The sequence below is a fragment of the Saccopteryx leptura genome, chromosome 1, assembly GCF_036850995.1.
Source record: "Saccopteryx leptura isolate mSacLep1 chromosome 1, mSacLep1_pri_phased_curated, whole genome shotgun sequence".
In the NCBI taxonomy this organism is placed as follows: domain Eukaryota; kingdom Metazoa; phylum Chordata; class Mammalia; order Chiroptera; family Emballonuridae; genus Saccopteryx; species Saccopteryx leptura.
Window position 1 is genome coordinate 324,398,648 of NC_089503.1, and position 17,560 is coordinate 324,416,207.

A 17,560-nucleotide genomic window follows, 5' to 3' on the forward strand; every position below is an offset into this window, starting at 1 on the left:
AGACAATAAGCAGAATAAGTTTAATGAATATTCATAGATACTTTGATCTAACAAGTTCACTTCTATGAAAATATCAAACATTCACAAAAATATTAAACAACTTATATACAGAGTTATTTATTACAAGATTGCTTTCAAGTAGAAAAGGCTGGAAACAATATAAATGTCCATTAAACAGGACTGGTTAAATAAATTATTGTCATTTCTAAGTAATGTAATACTGCACAAGTGTAAAAATAAATGGGGAAACTGTGTACTGACGGGAAAAGGTCTTCAGATGATGCGTTTCCTCTGGCCAGCATTGGCAAGACTAGAGGAGAACTCCGTAGTAATGTGCAGCATCCCACCACAGATGACTCTTGGATTACAACATGCAGAATGAAATCATTTAAAATTGTATTTACCTGATAGCACAGATGTGGTAATATGACCACAGCAATAGAAACTATTTTATGCCTACATGCTCTTGTGGTATATAAATATATCTGAACACATAAATCTCTAGTGCGACTCCTCATTCAAACTATAAAATACAAAAAATAATTTTGCCAGTTTCTTAATTCTCTCAAATATAGTATCATACATATCAAAATCATTCTAAAAGCACAGAAAATAGGTGAAAAGGGGAAAGGATTAAGCAGAAAACAAACAAAATACCAAAACAAAGAAATAAAACACAGACACAGACAATATTGTGTTGATTACCAGAGGGAAAGTGGTTTGGGCAGAGGTACAAGAGAGTTAATGGTGGATAAACGGTGATAAAAAGAGACTTGACTTGGGGCGGAGAACACACAATACAATATACAGATGATGTATTATGGAATTGTACACCTGGAACCTATATAATTTTATTAACCAGTGTCACCCCAATAAATTCAATAAAAAATAAAAGCAGAGAGACGTTTTTTCATTTTTGTCTTCTTCCCACTTAGAATGGATACCTTAACACAGGCTTCTCAAATCTTAAGCAGCAGAATCACGTAGGGGACTTGTTAAACCAGCTTGCTGGGCAACCCGCTCAGACTCCTCACCCTCAAGCCTCCTTCTTTAACACTTGCAAGAGCACTGTAGAACATGATTACTCCTGTCTGTCATGTTGTTATATCTTTTTAGGTATTTCCATTCTTTGACTTCTTTCTAAGAGGAAATTTCTAGTAAAGTCTGATTCAAGATTTCATATTTAATCTTTATCCTCCTCCCTTCTGTTTTCCAATATTCTTAGTTTTAAATATTCCTATTAATTTTTTTTATTTCTAAACACACACACATTTCCATAAATGAGGAGTAAATCATTATATAGGTGTCATTTTATAACAATTACCGATCTAACCATTCAGTCTTTTAAACCAAATTCATTTTGCTAATGTGTATTATCCTTATACTGGCTAATTACCAGCTCTGACAGAGGTTCTCTAAGTTCCTGTACAAAGAGTAGTAGAGTCTCCTTAGAGCTAGACAGAAATGCAAATTCTTAGCTTGTCTAGGACCTACTTAATCAGAAAAGAAGATAGAGAGAAGGATCAGCATTTTGTGTTTATTACAAACCCTCTCAGTGATTTTGAAGCATTCTAAAAGTTGAGAGCTATTGCTTTTCTAAATATAGTGTTTTCACTTACATTGTATTCTTTAATCCCTATAGTAATCCTGTGACACTAATGGCTTTTAAACTAAAAATAAGTATATAAGACATTTTTAAAATGCATTAACCTAACAAACTTCAAGGAAAGATATAAAGTTTTATAAAACAGTTAAAATTGACCAAATTATTGACTTGAATTTACTCTTCTAATCTTGTAATGAAACATGCTCGTTTAACTGATAGTCATTTATCAACAGTGTTTTTAAGATTAATTTGGAGTTATTTCTGCCAAGTGAAACAACACTGTCCTTTCTGTTATGGTTTTCACATGAATCTATTTAAATTAATTAACCAAATTAGCAAACCATAAAATCCAGAATGTTTAGAGAGACCCAAAATCTTGTAATGGCTTCTGTTAGAGCCTCTAAAGAGAAAATTCCTAATAAGAGAAAAGTTTATTTTACTGAACAAGACATGATGGATTCTTCAATAAAAAGAAATTGCTACTTTAAGTTGTAACTAATATTTCTCTTAGCTGCAGTACAAAATAATTTGCGAAATGATAAGTCGACAAGTCAGACTGAAATAATTAATGAAGATTTAGGGTCATATTTTATTTTCCCATATGTTCTTCATATCTGTTATTTTAACAAGATTTACATAATGTGGCCTTTGAATAATGGAGAACAGAAATTTGGTTGCATTATAAAACCCTGGCCCCATCTGGGAAATGATCTTGGGGCTACACTGCTTATATAAAATAACTTAATATTCCTTGATATTATATGTATAGGTAAACTAAGATATATTAGGGATTTTTAAAAAATCTTTGTGGTGGTGGTTTTATTTATGTTTTCTTCTAAGCTTTTACCTTACAAGAAGAAAATTAAGTTGGTGGTGATTATTAACTAACCTGACACAGTAGTCATCTCAGTAGTTGTTAATATCTAGACCTCATCCCTAGATAATCATAATTGGTTTTAGGGAAGACCTCAAAATCTATTTTGAGAAACCAGCAAGTGATTCTGATAAAGTGGTTCTAGGCCTCAATATAAGAAACTTTGAAAGAGAACCTACTTCTTCAGGCAAATGCACTATAATTACCAAAGATAAATACTTGCTGTAGCCTCCTCCCTCCAGATGGTACTCTGCTTTTATAACCAGATAGAGCTGTCCACTAGATTCTTTCTCACCATAAGAGTAGTGTTTCATTGTGGACCCTTGGAACATATTTATCATTGTATAGCTGGTGCTTAGTACATGCTTGGCACACAGTGGATACTGTGTAAATATCTAGGAATGGATGAATGAAGGAGACCCACTAGCATACAGTTTTATCTTCTTCCTTAAATTATACATTATAAATAAATAAATAAATAAATAAATAAATAAATAAGAAGAACCTTTATTTTAATTGAGATTTTTAAAAAGTTAATGTTGGACCCTCGCCAGGTTGCTAAATGGATAGATTGTTGAACCTGCACCCCAAGAAGTTCAATCCCCCTGAGGTTAGGGTACTTATGAGAAGCAATCACAGAGTGTACAACTAAGTGGAATGAGTTGATGCTTTTCTCTCTTTTTCTCTCAAATCAATGGAAAAAAAATTTTTTTGTATATTTCCGAAGTTAGAAGCGGGGAGGCTGTCAGACTCTCTGGCATGCACCCAACTGGGATCCACCCAGCATTCCAACCAGGGGGCGGTGCTCTGCCCACCTAGGGCATTGCTCCTTTGCGGCTAGAGCCACTCTAGTGTCTGAGGCAGAGGCCATGGAGCCATCCTCAGCGCCCAGGCCTACTTTGCTCCAGTGGAGCCTTGGCTGCCAGAGGGGAAGAGAGAGACAGAAAGAAAGGAGAGGAGGAAGGATGGAGAAGCAGATGAGCGCTTCTCTCATGTGCCCTAGCTAGGAATCGAACCCAGGACTTCCACCAGCCAACCAGTCAGGGCCTACTTGAAAAAAATTTAAAGTTAGTGTTGATGACTAATGAAGTTTTGTGTGTGATAAAACTTTATTTTTTACATAAAGGAAAAGAAATTAGCCTTACCCTTTAAAAAAGACTTCACAGTTGAAATATTCCTACCTTTTGCGGTAGACAGGATGATAGAATTTGACAGATTCTGAATTGGGAAAACTTCAGCAGGGCATTAGGGTTAACAGAATTTTCTATCTAACTTTGTATTAAATAGCTTTTGTCAGTAATTATGAAAATGTCACAGTTATATTAAGTGACAGTCTCTTGACATCCTATGAGGCAAAGATGTTTCCCCAGAAAGCTAGAGCCTGTAAAAAGTAGATTTGGTTTTTTAGTTGAAAATAAGGAAAGCAGAATTGTCCTATATCTGTAAAACTTTCTGAAATAAATTTTATTAGTGTACTCTTTAGAACTATTCTTTTGATCTTATTTTTCAAAACACATTAGCATCCGCAAATAAGTTAGAACTCTGACAAAGCGTGAAATCTCAAGCTTTATATCCTTGAAGACACTGATTAATTTATGTAAAATTTTTCTAGGTAACTTGCAATGCTTGTTTTATGTTCTTTGAACACTTGGGGAGCTTTTTATTGAAGAGTTTTTGGTCTTCTCCAGATTATCTGGTCTCCTTTACTTTGAATATACCCTGAAAGAATAGTATTAACATGCCAGTTTCTTGAATGATTGTTATTTGAGATTTTACCCTGTAAATTTCAATTAGCATCCCATATATGGACCGTGTTCTTTCACAAGTTGATAAACAAGATTACAATGGATTTATTATGTAATGTGCTATATACATTTGTGTCATTATCTCATTCTGGTCTAATCACAGACAGACCTTCACTTTTTAACTTTTGTGTTAGTCCTTAAAATGATCTTCTCTTTTACTAAAACAGTTGGTTGAATATCCTCCTATGTATGCAGCGTACAAATAATCATAAAATTCTAGTTTTGGGGAAAACATAATTAACAGAATATAGAGAGATATTGGAGAGGAGAAGCAAGAATTAGGAACCTCATATTGCTGAGGCAGTAAGGGAATGTCATGGTGACTCCAGAGAGATTCAAAGTTGTCAGCCTGATTGGAAACTATGCCTAAAACTGGACTTTAAGTCGGCCAAAGCACCATGCTAATTACCCTTAGATTGTATGTCTCAGCTTGATAAAAATGTCAGTCATCTAAAGATGCTTTTATGCTTTTATTTACACCATATAAAATTGAAAAAGATCAACTGCCCATATGAAATAATAAAATTCTATTTTATCATAGTAATGGTTCTTTGGGAAGGCTGGGGTTGAGCTGCATTTGGGGGAAGTGAAGGCCAAAGAAGAGAGAGAGAAGGCAGGCCCTGATAGGCAGCATATATAGGATGCTAATTAAACCATTATTTCTTCTCTCCAGTTGCATTTGCATTCTGCCTTCTGACTGTCCCAAAAGTACGATTATCCACTTCTCTTTGACAAAGCATCCAGTCACGTGTGTTTCCCCTAATTCAGATTTCCACAGTCACTTTGTGAATAATTCCACAGGAAGTTCTACCACAACATAAATTTCAAATACCTCTCTAAAAGCATTTTTAAGTAGTCCCCAAAACTGTATTTTAAATGTTTGCTGTTAGACCTGATTTTGTTCAAGGAAAAGTAGTGTTCCTTACTGGTTTCAATTTCTTTAAATATATTTATGATACTGGAAATTTCATTGACTGTGGTTAAGTTAGGCTCTCATATATTTTCATGTCCCCATAGATGAAATAGATGATTGTACTAATGAGTCATGTCTTCAAAAGATAAAATATACAAATTAAACTCCTCATTTTATATATGGTAATTCAAATTTATATATATTTTCATTTCTAATATCTGCCAATTTATAGGGTAATAATAAGTAAAGTTATATATTGCTGAATTTTATTTAACTTGCCTTTATTCTAGCAATATTTTTTCTAAAATAGATGGAAAGTTTATAAACTTGAGTTCTACTTTGAAACATTAATATATGTTTATATATGGTGATTTGAGACTAGTAAATATTAAGCCATCTTTAATGAATTTGCATGGTAAATAAACTGCTTTCCTTTATTGTAGGTGATGGTGTTTGTACATGCTCGAAATGCCACAGTAAGAACAGCTATGTCTTTAATAGAAAGAGCAAAAAACAGTGGCCAGATTTCCTGCTTTTTCCCTACACAAGGACCTGAATATGGGCATGCAGAAAAACAGGTAGGGGCCAAGTGACAGCAAGGTAAACAAACTAAAGACATAATGTGCCAGATATACCAGATAATTTATGCATGAAAGACCCATGGTCTCCAATTTCCAAGTTAATTTTACAGATTTATCATGTTATAATCTTGACTTTTTTCTTGACTTAATGATCTTTCAAAGGATCCCAATGCATGACGTATTCAATTACCACTTCTTTCTAATTGTTTTAATTGTAGTGTTTAAAATATAAGGTACAGTTAAATTTTATAAAATATGTTACCTAATCTATTTATCATTGTTCTTTTAAAGAATTAGTTAACCATTTTAAAATTTTTTTCACTTTTAATATTTTGGGTGAGTATGGACAGAGAAGCTTTTCTAAGAGTGTAAAAGTTTAAGACCAAAAAGTGTAAGAATAACTGTGTTGCTACTCAGTAGATGTTCAAAGAACCTAAAAAGCAGTGATCCTCACTAGAAACACAGAACCTCAGGCCCCACTCCTGTCTTACCAAATTCTAATCTGCATTTGAACCTGATCCCCAGGTGACTTCATGCACATTACAGTTTGAGAAGTACTTCTCTAGGTAATTTGGGTATCCTAAGGTTTAGAGAAGGTTTTGTTTAATTATATCAAATTATATCAACAGTGGGAAAACTACAGTTCAAGGGCCAAAGGCAATCAGTCACCTGTTTCTGTAACTAAATTTGTATTAGGAAACTGCCGGTGAAAGGAGACATGGGGCAGTGGACAGAGAGCACAGTACACAGATGTTGTGTGGTGGAATTGTGCACCTGAACCTGTGTGATTTTGTTAACCAATGGCACCCCAATAAATTCAATTAAGGGGGGGGGAGAAAACTGCCAGACCCTTTTCTTTCATTGACGGCTGCTTGTTTGCACTACAAGAGAAGTGAATAGTGGCTGTGAGGACTATGTGGCCTACAAAGCTGGAAGTCCTCCCTGACTCTTGATTTATAGCTATGAAAATAAATTTTCAAATAAAAGACCGAGCCTCAGTAAAATGATAGTAACTTCAAAATATTTTATATGCATAAGGTTTAATTAACGTTTACTGAACATTTGCTAATAACCACACTGTTCTCTGCACTTTCTCATTCATTGATCAGTAAAATATATTTAATGGTTATGATTATATAAGGTCTACCGGAAAGTTCTGTTCGTTTTTGGAATAAAACAAAATACAAATTTTTCTTACCATCAATAAACTTATTAAATAATATAATTGCCATTATTATTAATGATTTCTTGCCAGCGTGAGGGCAATTTGTATATCCCATTTTTGAAAAATGTTTTATCTTTTGATGCAAAAAATTGAACCAGTGCTTGTTTGATATCTTCATTTTTGAATTTTTTGCCCTTCAAAAAATTTTGTAAGGACAAAAACAAGTAGTAGTCGGAGGGTGCTAAGTCCGGGGAATATGGTGGATGTGACAGACATGCTTCTGTAGCATTTCTTCCTTGTTGAAATTCGTAAAAATTACAGTGGCGTAAATTAACTTTATCAGTAGCCATGGGTACACTGTCGCTTCACACATAAGACTAACGCGAATCAACTTTATTTTAGTTAATTTGCTACATCAGTATGTATACATTAAGTGATAAAAATAGAGGGGCACACATGCGCCAAATAAACATGTGCTAATGTGTCGAAACGTGTGATAGAAATGGACAGAACTTTCCGGTAGACCTTATACTATAAATTTTATCACTTTTATTGATATTTTAAATTCTGAGTATGATAATCAGATACCAATTGTTGCGAATGTCAAATTCTCATTAGTTTAAAACTACAAAACGTCTTCAGTTTCTTCATTTTGTTCACGTTATGAAATTTTCAGTTATTTCACACTATACAGCTTTGTATTCTTCCAGTTATTTATTAATATGAATTTAGGAAAGCCTTTGAATAGTTACATTTCATTTCTTTGGCAATACAAAGCAAGTCTGTTGTATTTAAAAACCAAGCCTTGAGAGCCACCTTGTGGATGCCTGGTTATTTCTCAGCTCTCAAATCCGAGAGCTATTGCTATTCTAAATAGATTGGGTTTATTATTTAATTGTTATAATAATGTTTAATATTTAACAAGTGTTCACTAGTGCCAAGGATTGTTTTATATATTGCTTTATGTAACCCATTCATTTCTCACAAGAAGCTGCGATGTAGGTTTCTATTATTATCCCTTAGGAATATTGTTCTGTTCACCATCATATTCCCTGACTTTTATATAATATTTGGCTGATAGTAGGTACCACAAAATTACTTTTTTTTTTCTTTTGTATGTCTGAGACAAACATTATAAGAGATGTTTTCTTTTAATTTTCTCATGGTCAGCACCACTATTGTGCCTTTTAAGATTTCTTTCTCTTCTATCAAATGGAATAATAATGGGATAAATAAAACCTGTTGTTGTAGTTTACTATGAGTAACAGTTGGAGTTATATGAAATTATTTTGGAACCTGGCTGAACAATGATAAAACTTTACATATTATATTATAGAAATCTATTTTTAGAATATATATGTATTTTTTTATTGACATATATTTTATGTATATAATTTTAAAAATAGTGAAAGTATAACAAACAATATGGATGAATTTTTCTAATTTTCCCTGCATATTATTACTTTCTACTTTGCCCCACAAAGATATTCTCTCAAGAAACTATAATTTTCTGTAAAATACCTCAGGGAAAAGTAGTAACTTACATTTACAAAAGTAAGTACATCAAGTTGGACGACTATTTCACTTACACTCTTGAGATTCTATTTCACTGAAGACGTTAGTAAGATACATTTTTACCCTTAGGTACAAAATTTTTAACAGATTTTAAATATTCTAGTGCAGATATGATTATTTCTATCTTCCCACCCACTGCTATATTGTATTTCTCTGACATATCAGTGCTGATGTGGTTTAATTTTTTTATATATATAATATATATATATTGTATATAATATTATAATATATTAGTGATACTTAAAAAAATTTTAGGTAGAAATGCTCAATCATGCAAAAAGCTTCATGAATGTAGTTAATTGAAGTATCAATTAAACAAATCAGAGTATTGGGGGAAATCTATTAGTAATACGTATCCTCAAAGCTACCTTAAAGTATCATTGTACTGTATGACTTTATTTATCTATATCTACCAACCTTCTTTTTATTTCATAGATAAGATTCCACCTTTGCCTAATAATGGAATCTGGCTTTGATACAGGTTATCTGATAATATTGATATCTTTCTTTCTTTCTGCCTTAGCAGCTTTACAGTGTTAGTATGGCTTTAATAAAATTAGCATTTCTTCTTGAAATAGCTAATACCTGTTAACTAAAGACTATAGCAGGTGTTTGATATCCCCTTTTTTCTTATTGTTTAGTTTAAATATATGCAAAGGCTACTTGGTTCAGTGGTAGAACATCAACCAGGTTTATGGATGTCCAAAAATATATATAGACAGCATAAGTATTCAGTAGGACATAAATAATCAGCAGGACAATTTTCAAGTAAACTCTGGATAGGCATCTAATTAAAGATTATGTAACTATTAAGGACAGTACTTTTGGCCCTGGCTGGTTGGCTCAGTTGATAGAGTGTCAGCCTGGCATGTGGATATCCCCTGCATTTGATTAATGGTCAAGGCACACAGGAGATGCAGCATCTGTTTGTATTCCCCTCCTTCCCCCATTCTCTCCTCTTTCTCCGTCTGCAGCCAGTGGTTCAATTGGTTCGAGCATCAACCAGGGTGCTGAGAATAGCTCAGTTGGTTGAGCGTCAGCCTCAGGCACTAAAAATAGAGCCGTTGATTCAAGCATCAGCCTCAGTTAAGGATTGCCAGGCAGATCCTGATCAGAGCACATGCGGGAGTCTCACTATCTTCCCTCCTCTCACTTAAAAAAAAAAAGAAACAATACTTTTTGAGTATATAAGTCATTCAATTCTACATTAACATGTCAATGTTAATGCAGTTAATCAAATGTGCTACTGAAAATAAGTGGCCAAACAAGGCAGAATCTCTGCTTATAAGACACAGCCTCACAGAGGATTTAGAAATACATATATAAATAAGTAAAGCAAAATGTGATAAATGGCATGAGAGAACAAACAGTTCAATGGGAAAACAAAATAAAATAGATTAATTCAGGCCAGTGCTGTTATATTTCAATATATAGCAATAGGGGTTAAGAGTATTCGAAGGAAAGTTGAAAAAGAACATAGGCAAAGAAAAACACTGGATATATGTGGAGAATGGGAGTGTTCTGTTTTCACTGGCATGTCAGGTGCATGAAGGGCTAGGCATGTGGATTTTGGTCAGAATGTAATGGATCTTAAATTACTTGCTTAAGTGTTTGGACTCTATACAGTGGGGAGCTTGTGAAGTTTGTTGGAAGAGCCAAATATTATAACCAGAATTTAAGTACTGAATAGTAGGATTGATTTTCCTCCAAGCAGAGGAAATTACCATGACCAACACTGTCATTTCAATGGAGTCTAACATACAGTACACTTAGTGATGCCTACCCCAATGTAATTAAGAAATCATTGACATACATCACTGTATAAGTTTAAGGTGTACAACATGATGGTCTGATTTACACATAGAGTTGACCCTTGAACAATGCAGGGTTAGGGGACGTGATTCCCTATGCAGTCAAAAATTCACGTGTGACTTTTGACTCCCCCAAAACTTAATCATATTTTTCCATTGATATCCCTGGGGGCTTGGTTCCAGGTCCCCTGCAGATACCAAAATCCAGGAATACTCAAGTCCCTTATATAAAATAGCATGGAACAATGCTTACAGTCAGCCCTCTGCATCTGTGGATTCCCAACCACAGATCAAAAATACTGTTTTCATTTGTGATAGGTAGAATCCATGGATGCAAAACCTGGGGATAGTGTCAGCTATATATTTAATGGAAAAATCTACATATAAGTGGACCTGTGCAATTCAAACTCATGAATGGTTCAATTGTCGAGTGTATTGTAAAATGATTCCACATATAAGTGAGATCATGTAGTTATTTGTTTTTCTCTGTCTGACTTGTTTTACTTAAAATGCCTTCAAGGTCCATCTATGTTGTTTCAAATAGTAAAATTTTCTTATTTTTTATGGCTAATATTGCACATCTTTATCCATTCATTCATTGATAGGCACTTAGGTTGTTTTCATGTCTGGGCTACTGTAAGTAATGCTACTATAAACATGAAGGTGCAGATGTCTGTCAGAGTTACTGTTTTTTCATTTTCTGTTGATATATTGCCAGAAGGGAAATTTTTAGGTCATATAGTTGTTCTATTTTTAATTTTTTAATGAACTTCCATACTTATTTTTCATAATGGCTGCAGCAGTTCACAGTCCAACCACTAGTGCACGTTGATTCCCTTTTCTCAACATCCAAACCAGCATTTGTTGTCTTTTTGATGCTAGGCATCAGGCACTATCTCATGTGCTTTAACTTTGTCTTTTCCTAGTGACTGCTGATTTTGAGTGTCTCTTCTTGTACCTGTTGGCCATTCATATATCTTCCTTGGAAAAATGTCTTTTCAGGTCCTTTGCCTTTCTTAAAATTGGGTTATTATTATTATTATTATTATTATTATTATTACTATTGAGTTCTATGAGTTCTTTATACACTTTGTATATTAACCTCTTATTAGTTGTTTTACAAATAATTTTTTTCGTTCTATAACTTGTTTCACTTTGTTGGTGATTTCTTTTGCTTTGTGGAAGCTTTTTATTTTTTTAATTTATTGACTTCAGCAAGACAGGAAGGGAGAGAGAGGAACATTCATCTGTTCCTGTGTGTGCCCTGACCAGGAGTAGAAATGGCAACCTCAGCGCTTTGGGACAGTGCTCTAACCAACCGAGCTATCCAGTCAGGGCGCAGACGCTTTTTAATTTGATAGAGTTTCACTTTTTAATTTTTATTTTATTGCTTGTGCTTTTGATATTACTTTCTAAAATCATTACCAATACCAGTGTCAGGGAGCTTTCTTCAGTAAGACCTTTTTACAGAACATAGAAAGTAGTATTAGAATTATATTCTTATTTCTTTTGCTCTTACATTTAAGTATATTTAGCTTGCAGCTATTTTTGTTCCTGTGCTTTAAGATGTATATTAGAGATTGTGAATATTTTATGACAGATGTATACATTTATTTTAAGGAATAATACTGGTTTAGAAAAGTATATTAACTGGAATATTGTTGCCCTTGCATTTGAAAATACTTTAGTAGAGGAAGCACCCTAAAGATATATAAATTAAATAAGTAAGGTCATTAAACATTAGTGATATAGAGTTTTATACTGATTAAAGCACTAGATAATATTGCACAAGATAATTATTTTTATTGTGTTTCAGCATTTATTTAAAGATGCCCAAATTAATATTTAAAAATGCAGTTTTGGAAGAAATCTCTCTTTTGCTAGTTCGAGTACCCTGGAATGTTAACTTTTTTCTAAATTAACTTGTAGCAATATCAGGGTAGCCCATGTGAGAACCAGCACCATCTTTGAAGGGATGATATAATGTGGAACAAAGGATATGGTACTTCCTTTCTCCTTAATTATTAAGTTAAAGTTAATAATTGCTTATGGACATAGATAAAAGTGAAGTGGTGACCAGGGGAGGGGGAGGAGGGTGTAAGGGAGGTGGATGGGGAGAGGGAGTAGCAGGGAAGGGTGTAAAGAAGGGCAAATATAAGGTGACAGAAAATTATTTGACTCTGGGTAATGGGTATATAACATAATCAACAGTTCAAATGCTATAGAAATGTTTACCTGAAACCTATGTACTCTTACTGATCAATGTCATCTTGTTAAATTTAATTTTCTAAATAGAATTTTAAAAATTAAGTGAATAATTGGCAGTCAAAATGACATGAAATTAGTCTACTCATTGTGAATTGATTGTATACACAGGTGCCTCAAACTGTTTATAATGGTGGTCATCCGGTGAATAATAAGCTACATGCCAGTCACTGTGATAGATCAGTAGGTATCATGATAAATAAATTGTGCTGTCAACCTGGTTAAAGTTGGTTGAGGAACACGTTTTGTATCATTCAGGATTCAGTAAAGGAAAAATCCACTGTAGATACAGTTTAAATAGAAAGAATCTGTAAAGAAATTGGGTACTTACTAGAATGTCGGTAAATAGAATGGGAGGAGTAGGAGTCAGTCACTGGAACTGTTGAATTGGGAATCAGCCAGCATGATGATGATCCAGCATGGAGAAGCTACAGCTGCTCCTGCAGATGCCTTTCAACATTCATGAACACTTTGGAAAATCAGATCTTGTGTTTACAGTACATCCATTATAACTTCCAGCCCTCATTTCTCCAAGATCTTGTAAACAGAAGACAACAGCAGAAAAATTGGTTTTCTCTTTACTTCCATCTTCTAGTTCTTGTTTGAGTGCATCTAATTAAAAGAATGGATTTTTTGCATCCAGTACCCTGACTACAAGAGATCTGAAAAGCACAGGTTTTAACTTCTGGCTCATGAAATACAGGAAGTCCTCATAGAAGGAAGTAGGAGTTGTGTGCTGATTAATATTCTTTGTTTTAATTAGGAATGGAAAAATACTTAAGAAGAAAAAGTAGCTGTACCTTTACTCTTAGGAGTTTATGTTCTGGCAGGACAGAAAGATTAATTCATTAATTAAATAATTTGTTTTAATTGACTATTAATAAATAATAAAAAGGGACAAAGTCCTAAGAAAGGTATAATTGGGGAATCTGATCTTGACTGATGGTACTAGAGGAGGCTAAGCTTACAAAGTGACATTTTAGCTGAGATTTGAAGGTTAGGAGTTCACAAAGCAAATGTAGCAGCAGAGTGTTATAGGAAAGTTTCCGACAAAAGAAAAACAACGCATTGAGGGAAGTGGCTAAAAATCAGAATTACTAAAACTAGAGGAATTTGAGGAAGAAAATGGCATGATCAGATTTGTGTTTATAAAAATAGACCCTGGCCTAATAGCTTAGTTGGTTAAAACATTGTCCTAATACACAAAGGTTGGGGGGTTAGATCCCTGGTCAGGGCACATACAGGAATAGATCAATGTTTCTGTCTCTCCCTTCTTCTCTCTCTAAAATCAATAAATTAAAAAAAAATAAAATAAAATATCACTACATACAGTCAGGGCAAATGAAAATGAGAACCCTAGTTAGAGATGTTGATTCATTCTTTAGGGATTATTTGGGAAATAGAATTGCAGAGACTCAGTGATTAATGGGATATGAATGATTGAGGAGGAAAGCTCTAGAAGATTTCTATCTTCTAAAAGATATATGGCTTGCATGTTTGAATGGGTAGTTGGGTCATTTATGAATAAAAAGAATAGTAGAGAAAGATAAGTTTGGATTGAAAGGCGCAGATCATATTATTTGAACTTACTAAGTTTGAGATGCCTGGAATATTTAGAGATGTAGAATAAGCGTCTTCATGAATATCAGAAACAGTACATTTTGGAGTGGATATGAGTGGGAAAAGAGCCTAGGACCAACTCTTGAGGACTTCTAGTATTTAATGATTCCATAATGGAGAATGAGCCAACAAGGGAGCCTTAAAGACATTGGAGTAAACCCAAGGGAGTATCACGTTACAAAAGCCCAGGAAAAGAGTTAATTCAAAGAGGAGAAAGTGACCTTTTATACTGAGTGCTGCTGTGAGTGGTCAAGTAATGTAAGGGTTGCTAAATATTGACTTAGCAACATGGATATTGTTGACTTTATGTAGAGCCTTTTCCATTTACATAGTGGAAAACAAAAAATAGATGAAGTTGGCTGATGAGTGTAGATATAGAGCATTCAAGTATAGATATCAATATTGAGAAGTTATTTTAAATACCAAAAGAAAATGGATGAGATATAGAAAATACAAAATAGTTTCCAGAAAGGCAGACATAACTATTTTCTTTTCAAGGTGGAAGTATATGTTTATATTGTCTGAGAACTTTGAGAGTGAAAAAGGATTGATGTTGATTGGTTATTCTTATAAGAAAAAAAAGGAACCACCAGTATAATAGTCCTGAGAATTCAAGAGGTGTGGGATCCAAAGAACAAGTAGAGAGATTTTTTTTTAGATAGGAATTAGAGTATTTCTATTATCTCTTAAGAAGGGAAGGTTAAAAAGGTGATTTCTGGTACACTAATGTTTTAGGTTTATGGCAAGAAGAGGCATTTCCTCTGATGTATTGAATTTTCTTTATGAAATAGGTGTTGAGGTTATTCCCTAAGAGTTTAGAGTAATAATTTGGTCAGAAGTTTGTGAAGAGAAAATAAATGGTTAATGTAGACATTGTGAGACATGTGAGAAAAAACAGACTATAAAAGACATCACAGAATTACTGTCCAATGTTAAGGGCTTGTGAAGATTGTGATCATGAATTTAAAATGTTCTGTTTGTCCTTGTATATATTTTTTCTTAGCCACTAGCTACCTTGGGTTATCTGAATTTCATATTTGCCAGTGTGGTATAACAAAAAGCCAGATGAGTTTAAGAAATTGTCAGGAGTGTGACTGAAATGCTAGGCTCCGCTATTTAAACTGGGGAAAGAACCAGAATAAGGATTGAAGTGTGGATTCGGGGGGAGGATGCTAGTAAATAAAACGAAAGTAAAGAAATTGTGATTGCAAGTGTCATTAACGATAAAGAATGAGCTTAGAAAAATTAGTTAGGCAATCTTGAATTATAGGACGATTTGGTCAGAGATTAGGATGTTTGTACTAGTGATTTTAAAAGTAGTATACTTGTAGGTTGAAATCGAGGCTAGAATAGAAAGTCATACAGTGGTAGGTTGATGACACTGGTCTGGCTGAGGTGGAACAGAGGCCATGGGAATTGAAGGGTAAGGGTTTTGGATGTCTACATGGAAAATACTGTCACCTACAATGGTGATGGGAATTGGTATGGACAGAGACAGGGACCCATGGGTATCTAGCCTTCATTGGATAAGGTTGTATGACAGAACCGGATATGCTAAACATTAAAGGAGCAGAGGTTTTTGCAAGAGGTTGGTCCATGGTGGTTTGGAAATGGTGATGGTGAAGAAACATCATCTCCCATCATTGAGAGGTGTACATGAAAGCACAGTCCATGGAGGAGAGTCAAGGTTCAGTTAAAGCAAGGCAGGGAAAAGAGAAGAAGGGAGGGAGGGAGGAAGGAAGACAGTAGGATAATAGACCATTGGTTCCCATTGCCTATTTTCATGCCTGATATTGAAATCAGAGTCTCTGAAACTAGGGCCCTAAAAATTTCAACATGCTCCTCAGAAATTCTGACCATGGCCAGGTTTAGTTAATATAGCAAATAGCTAACAGATGACCAGAGAGAAGGACTGGGAAAAGATGACATAATATATTCCTTACATCTCTAAACTCCTGTGTTAACAACGAAACCAGGTATAGGTTTATACTCCTAACATATAAGCAGGTCCACAGTCTAATGCTGATTAGCTTTGTAAACACTGAATGATAAAAAAAATAACTTGCCAAAGAAGAGGACTTTATAATACTTGTTATAATAATGATAAAGCATGCTGACTAATAATTGTGGGAAAGAGTGGTATATTGGAGAAAATAGACTAGTTAAAGTCTAGTTTTTATAATGGAAGTTGTTTTTTCCTACTGGATTTGAAATTATCCCCATTGAAGCATACCTTATCAAGAAAGATTGCCTCAGAAGGCTTACAAAAATCGTAATAAATTCTTTATGCAATTTTGTCATGCTCTTTCATTCAGGGTCTGTATCTGAGCTGAAGGTCTTGTGTTGCTTCCGTATATGTTTCAGTCTTACATGGAAAAAAAAACTAATTTGTTCTTTTTTAATATTCTTAATTGCTTGGTAGTTTTTTTTGTTTTTTTTTTGTTGTTGTTGTTTTGTATTTTTTCTGAAGCTGGAAACGGGGAGAGCCAGTCAGACAGTCTCCCGCATGCGCCCGACCGGGATCCACCCGGCACGCCCACCAGGGGGCGACGCTCTGCCCACCAGGGGGCGATGCTCTGCCCCTCCGGGGCGTCGCTCTGCCGTGACCAGAGCCACTCTAGCACCTGGGGCAGAGGCCAAGGAGCCATCCCCAGCGCCCGGGCCATCTTTGCTCCAATGGAGCCTCGGCTGCGGGAGGGGAAGAGAGAGACAGAGAGGAAGAGAGGGGGAGGGGTGGAGAAGCAAATGGGCGCTTCTCCTGTATGCCCTGGCCAGGAATCGAACCCGGGACTTCTGCACGCCAGGCCGACACTCCACCACTGAGCCAACCGGCCAGGGCCTGCTTGGTAGTATTTTTAATCAAGTTTTTAAATCATGCATTTGTGTTGGTTTAGAGATCAACTTTTGGAAATGGTGATATTTTAATCTTACTCTTTTTTAAAAGTACTCACATTATTTTCCATTTTATGGGTAGGAAAAAGATATGTAAAGTCATGGAAGGAAGCCCTGCATGCTTTCATGGGGAAAATGAATGTAGTGCCCTCTGTGTGCTAATGGATTATCTAATTGCATTCTAATTTGACTGACTTCAAAGCCTTATATGGGAAGTTCACCTCTGAAAGTGGAAATATAAAGCTTAGACAATGCTTAAACTACGCATACCTGAGTCCCTTTACTTTTCACAGCTGGTGTCCTTTTGTGCTGAATTTCCACTTATAGAAACACTTATCCAGTGAATATAGTATTGGATCTCCAATGCCATCCTTAGAGAATCCAATACTCTGTTCAGAGTATGTGAACAAGATGAATTATGTCTCTGTAACTCTTCAGAGGTTAGCAAAGCCT

General features: G+C 34.8%; 1 protein-coding gene across 1 annotated transcript in view; it reads left to right on the top strand.

Annotated features, from left to right (window-relative positions):
* Positions 1–17,560, top strand: part of ASCC3 (activating signal cointegrator 1 complex subunit 3) — a 351,207-nt gene that overhangs the window by 162,548 nt on the left and 171,099 nt on the right. Inside the window, exon 14 of the mRNA XM_066358816.1 lies at positions 5,642–5,776. Coding sequence (XP_066214913.1) covers positions 5,642–5,776 — 135 coding nt within the window. The remainder of the gene's footprint in view (positions 1–5,641; positions 5,777–17,560) is intronic.